The sequence below is a fragment of the Carcharhinus amblyrhynchos genome, chromosome 9 (genome assembly GCF_965287045.1).
Source record: "Carcharhinus amblyrhynchos chromosome 9, sCarAmb.v2.hapA, whole genome shotgun sequence".
In the NCBI taxonomy this organism is placed as follows: domain Eukaryota; kingdom Metazoa; phylum Chordata; class Chondrichthyes; order Carcharhiniformes; family Carcharhinidae; genus Carcharhinus; species Carcharhinus amblyrhynchos.
Window position 1 is genome coordinate 49097353 of NC_137332.1, and position 6247 is coordinate 49103599.

At 40.2% G+C, this 6247-nt stretch overlaps 1 protein-coding gene across 1 annotated transcript; it reads right to left on the minus strand.

The window, feature by feature from the left end:
- Positions 1 to 389: 389 nt before the first annotated feature.
- On the minus strand, positions 390 to 2525 carry LOC145348370 (growth arrest and DNA damage-inducible protein GADD45 alpha-like). The gene is made up of 4 exons (XM_080196581.1): positions 2264 to 2525; positions 1845 to 1946; positions 1531 to 1744; positions 390 to 1060 (listed from the first exon to the last, which is right to left on the minus strand). The coding sequence occupies exons 1-4, from the start codon at positions 2302 to 2304 to the stop codon at positions 950 to 952; spliced, it is 468 nt and encodes a 155-aa protein (XP_080052707.1). The 5' UTR covers positions 2305 to 2525; the 3' UTR covers positions 390 to 949.
- Between the last annotated feature and the right edge of the window lie 3722 nt (positions 2526 to 6247).

Sequence of the window (6247 nt, forward strand, 5' to 3'; positions counted from 1 at the left end):
AGGACATATGGCATTCAGAGGTATTGAGTTAACATTAATGACAAATATGCATCAGGACATCATATTGCAGAATGGTCACTGCACTGAGTTCTCAACTCATCTGCATGGAGCAGTGGCATGTTTTTTACATTGCCCATCCCCAGACGTAGGAGAATGCATTTGGACCAGGGGTTATGTAAACAGAATATACCCCAGGGAAAACAGGCTGGAATTAGAACTTGGGCAATCCTATAGTATTGTGGTGTACTGGTTCCAATTAAAACAAACCAGTAACATACAAAATAAAATTACATTTAATAGTCTAGATGTTGGTGAATGAAAGTAATTTTATTAACTAGTTTAAAAAAATAGTTGATCCCTTCAATTAAACATAAATAATAAAAAGTCCGTTTATATAAATCGCAAAATAACTTATGTAATTTCATATTAAGACTGAACAGCAAAGAAAATTCCTATTTGCAGTTAAAGTACAATAAAAATCCTTAACACATTTAGCTTTGTTTTTTTTAACTTCCCACTCGCGCTTGTTGGCATTTTGTAATTAGTGAACAATACTGCATTTTTCACAATTAAATGAAATCAAACACTTATGTTATCCATCCGTCCAGTTTTGTCAAAACAAGTTTTTTTTGTTCTAGTTCCCGAAATGGAAAGGTGCAATTCCCCCGCAATTCTTCCGGCAGTTATTACTTTGCTATGAAACCAGCTCACCCTTTACTTCAGTTCCTGTCTGCTTACTCATCCACTGTTTCCAGGCACAAACTGAAGCTGACTCATAGTCCAGCGTTCAGAGAAAATAATTACACAAGAGTCGAAACTCCAGCCTAGCCCGCCCTCAGCAACAACAATCAACCTTAATTTTGCACTGCCAAGTTTTCGGGCAGCTAAAGAGAAAATCTCCCGAGCAAACACTTGAAACTCTTAAATCCAATATTGCGATGAAACAGGATCACCGTTCGGGCAAGTTGATGATGGGGACCCACTGATCCAGATAACGACTTTCTTTGCAAAAACAGTTGACTTTGCTTAGTGCTGCATCTTTCCATGGTGCAACCTGACTCTGAAATAAAGAAAAATAACTATTGTAGAACAAACAGCATTAACAATTTGCATCATTAATTCTCTCGGTGACTCCACATGATTTACATTGGCTAGCCACATACAAGTTATTCCACAGAAGATCTACATCACGCCATCTATTGGTGCAAAACTTCAAAAAGAAACATCAGTTCATCTCCAGGTATCGTCTACATCTGACCACAAAAATCAAAAACCGGTTGGGCGTCTTAGCAAATCGTTTTGTCTGCTTCCAAGGAGATTGGATTAGTTAATTAGCAATAACCTGGATTTATTTCAAATAGTCTGTGAACAGTGAAAGCCCGTTTTAGCTTGTCCATAAATTGCACCATTTAAAGCTTCACAAAAGTAAGATTCCTGTCAGATTTTGTTTCAAGTTTGATAACAGTTCTCTTGATGACAGTTCTATGTCTGGACTATCAGAGATGTTATTGTCATTAAAGTGATACTTACTGTGATCAATATGCAATGGAGATCTTTGGGCTCGCCTGTCCCGTCTATCCCGCCCAAGATCTCAGCCAGACGATGCATGTTGTTTACCCTCATAATGTTAATGTCGTTTTCGCAGCAAAAGGCTTGGATCAGAGTAAAATGAATTTGTAAAGCCACGTCCAGATCGTCCCCTTCGTCCGTGACCAGCAAGCACAAAACAACCTGGTCAGGATCCCTGTTAAAAAGCACAAATAAAATGTAGAGGTTTTGAAATGATTCTTTAAAAAATTTGCGAATAAAAAAGTGTGGAAGATTAGTTCTCGATGGACACTTACGCGTTTAGAAGTTTTGCTGCCTCGTACACTCCAACTGTGATGCTGCCTTGCGCTAAGGCGGAACTCAAAACTTCTTCCAGAGCTTTTCTCACCCCATCCATCCTACCAGCAGAACCAAAAACAAGGAGACTGTTAGATTCCCTCATCAAAAAACAGGAACAGGATCCAGTTCCAGAGACTTGCAGCTCCAGGGACTGGCTATTCCCTGTTTCAAGTTGCCTCAAACAAATGCATATTTGAGACCATCTTAAAACAAGATTCAAAAGACTTGTTAATTTAACCGACGAGTCGGTGCAACATAAGAATTAGGATTGTTTACACAGAATCTCCGTATTTAAACCAGACATTGTTTCACACTGCTCCAAAAAAAGAGGCTTTGTTTAAAATGCTCTCGACTGGTTTGGCAGCATTAGTTTTACCTGTCTGTTTTCTGATCGCCTGTGAGTTCTTCAAAAGTCATCCTGTTTTGTAGGTTTGGGGTGAGTTGTTGGAGGTTTCTTTGCAAAGAATGCACCGAATAATCCTGGTGGCTTGCAGCCTGCTTCTTTCTCCCTCTATAAATGCAATGGCTTCTGTCAGCTCCCTTGGCACTGGCTGCTGCCAGCTTTCCCCCCCTCCCCCCGTCACTGGCTTCTGTCAGCTCCTCCCGGCACTACCTCCTGCCAGCTCCCCCTGACACTGCCTCCTGCGAACTCCCTGGGCACTTGCTTCAGTCCCCCCACTGGAGGGGGGAGGAGCCGGAGGGCGGGCCCGGGATGTAACAAGTCCAATCCACCAATCCCCCGTTTACGCCTTCATTTGCATACGCTTGTCCGATTGGTCGCCTCACATTATGCTAATAAGTCCGTGGCTCTGTCCCTGACCCGCTGGGGACAGAGGGTCAGACCGGGGGCGGGGAGTGCCCAGGGATAGCACACTAACTCACATTATTGGATAATGCTCTTTGTCAATCAGCGCCTATTCCTGTTGTGATTGTTCGACTTTATAATTTGCTGCTTTGCTCCGTGAAATTATACATAGAAACAGAAGTGACTGCCTTTATATTCTACTTAGAACCAATTATGAATAAAAAAAGTTGTATGCATCATTTATATATACAACAAGCAAACCTTTCCTGCAGCATCTATCACCAAGGACGAGGACAACAATTTTCTGAGCATGCCATCAGCTCCACATTCACGTCAGCACATAATAGTCATTTCTTCATCATGGCTGCGTCAATATGTAGGAAATTTCTACACTCCAAAAGAACTGCATTGATTACGAAGCACTTGGGGACAACCGAAGGTTTTGACAGGATGTGCATTTGTGTAGTGCCTTTTTCCATCGCAGGCTATCCCAAAGCACTTTACAATCTGTACGGCAGCCTAATACAACAACCAATCTGCAATCGGCATGGTCTGACAAATAGCAGCGCGGTAAATGCTAAAATAATATGCTTTAGGGATGTTAGTTGAGGGATAAATACTGATCAGGGCACAGAAACATCAACATGATTCCATATGATGCATGTTTGTCAAACCCATGGCATTCGTCCTGAAGCCTCTCAATTCAGTCCCCATCCCAGTTTTCAATGTGTCAGTCAAACACTGGGCTATTCAGCATCAAGTGCGGGAGATGAGCGGCCCTATGATTGGAGGAGTGGCAAACACTATTGGAGGTGAGTTTGTTGGGGAGGAAGGTTTTCTTTTGGGAGGGAGGCTGGGAGGGTAAAGAGGAGAGGCACAAAAATACTTAACTGGAGGAGGGCTAATTTTAGTGAAAAGGGATCTAGCAGAGAATCAAAAATTGGTAGGCTAAACAGTAATTGAAGAATGAATGGCCATAAAACTGAGGATAGTTTGCCTATAAAGCAGATATATTCCTACCAGAGGAAAAGGGATGGCATTCAAATTTAGAACTCCCAGGATAATTAAAGTACGGAAGTTAAAACGTGACAGATGTAATAATGCCGCACAAAAGGAGACCATTCAATCCTTGGAATTTGCACAGGCTCTTTCAAAAAGCAATCTGGTTCGTCCCACTACCTTGTTCTTAACCCTTATCCCTGCAGTTTTATTGCTCGTTCAAGCATTTATCCAATTCACTTTTGAAGGCCACTATTGAATCTGTATCCATCAAATGTATTCCATATCCTAACTACTTGTTGAAGAAAAAAGCTTTTTGTCATGTTGCCTCTTCTGCTTTTAAGTTTATGACCTTTAATTATCAGTGATTGGAAACAATTTCCAGGTCTCTCTCTGTTTGCAGACTCTTTAAAATTGTATTATTCAGCATGTCTTTTAGTCTTCCTATAATGATGTAACACCTCATTCTTTTCTGTATTTAATTTTATCTGCCACGTGTCCACCCATTCTACCAGCCTATCTATGTCCTCTTGACATATGATACCAGACGTCCAAGTTTTGTATCATCCGGAAATTTCAAAATTGTATCCTCTAACTCGAAGTCCAAGTTATTAATGTACATCTACAAAGCAATGGCTCTGTTATCAAACCTTTGTAAACTCCATTGTATACTTCCCTCCAGTCCAAAAAGCAGCAATATATCACTGTTTCTATCCCTTAATCTGTTTTATATATATGCTGGCACTACCCCTTTTGTCCCATGGGTTTCAATTTTTTCTAATAAGCCTAATATGTGGTCCTTCATGAAATCCATTTTGAAGGTCCACATACACAATATTAACCTCACTATCCTCATCTACTCCCTCTGTTACTGCACCAAAAATTCAATCAAGTTAATCAAACACAATAATCAAACAGATCCATGCTGATTCTTCTTTATTAATCTCTACTTGCCCAAGTGGCTATTAAGTTTCTCCTGGATTAGTGTTTCTAAAAGGTTCCTTGCCAGTGATGTTATATGGACTGCTTGCATTGGTCAAGTTTGCCCATTTTCCCTCTTTTTGAACAAGATTGTAATGGTTGCAATCCCCTAATCCTTTGACACAGCCCATGTACCCAAGGAGGATTGTAGCCAGAGCCTCTGCCGTTTTTACCCTTGCTAACCTCAGATTTATTCTGTCCAGATTGAGTGACTTATCTTTTTCAAGTATTTTCGGCCTTTTTAGTTTCTCCCATTTATTTATTTTTATCCCAGCAACTTCCTCATTTACCATAACTTTGAGTAACTCCTCTTCCTTGAAGAAGTTCGATGCAAAGTGTTCATTTAATATCTTGGCCATGCCTTTTGTCTCCATCAATAGATCATCACTTTGGTCCTTAACTGATCCCACCACTCCTCTGACAACCTTGTTATGTTAATATGCCAAAGGCCTTTGAATTCATTATTATGTTAGATGATAACCTATTCTCTTTTCTTTCGTTTTTCATTTCTTGGTGTTTTTTATATTCAGCCAAATTCTACTTTGTATTGTCAAGTTGACATCTGTCATGTATTCCTTTTTATTGCTTCATCCAATTCTGTTCATCTTTTTTCATCTGTCTTTGATTGCCTTCCTTATTCCTTTTATGGGAATACACCTTAATGGTGAATCATCACAGAAACATCTCTTCTTTAAAGGCTGCCCATTGCTGTTTTACATTCCTACCAGCGAATCATTGGCTCCAACTTACCTGAGGTAGTTCTCAGCTCAATTTCCTGTAATTAGCCCTCCTCCGGGAAAGTATGTTTATTCTGTTTCAGTTATCCCCATACCACTCAGTTCACAATCGTAGCTGGGATTTTTGAGGGTATCTGTGTGTATCTAAGAGTAGTCATGATGTGGGTATGCCGGCGTTGGACTGGCGTAAACACAGTAAAAAGTCTGACAACGCCAGGTTTTAGTCCAACCGATTTATTTGATAATATTTTGATATTATCAAATAAATCGGTTGGACTAAAACCTGGTGTTGTCAGGCTTTTTACTATCTAAGAGTATACAGCTTATGTTCACTTTTGAATTTTTTGGTATATGGTTACAAATACTTGGCGATAATTGCTTAGCTGTACTCTGATTAACAAAAGTACGATAACTTAGAACCTCTAAGTTATCAAATACACAGCTGTTTGATGTTTGGACCCCACTGTGGACTACAACCACATTACATGAGAATGTAATCAATATTCAATACTGTTAATCAGATCTGATGTGGAGATGCCAGCGTTGGACTGGGGTAAATACAGTAAGAAGTCTGACAACACCAGGTTTAAGTCCAACCAATTTATTTGATAGTAAACTCGCAAGCTTTCAGGGTTTGCCCCTTCGTCTTAAGACTCGCATTCCAATCAGTAATCTGTAAACTGTCTGTGCTGTTATATGCTCTGTCTGAGGCCAGAGCTGTCCATTCGCCTGACGAAGGGGCAAACCCTGAAAGCTGGTGAGTTTACTATCAAATAAATCAGTTGGACTTAAACTTGGTGTTGTCAGACTTCTTACTGCATCAGATCTGAGCCAGTGA

What these genes read in the sequence shown, in the direction of transcription:
- LOC145348370 (XM_080196581.1), bottom strand. Translation starts at nt 2,304, where the DNA reads ATGACTTTTGAAGAACTCACAGGCGATCAGAAAACAGACAG. An exon ending in GGCGATCAGAAAACAGACAG is followed by an intron (nt 1,947 to 2,263) that starts GTAAAACTAATG and finishes TTCTGCTGGTAG; the next exon opens with GATGGATGGGGTGAGAAAAG. An exon ending in GCAGCAAAACTTCTAAACGC is followed by an intron (nt 1,745 to 1,844) that starts GTAAGTGTCCAT and finishes GCTTTTTAACAG; the next exon opens with GGATCCTGACCAGGTTGTTT.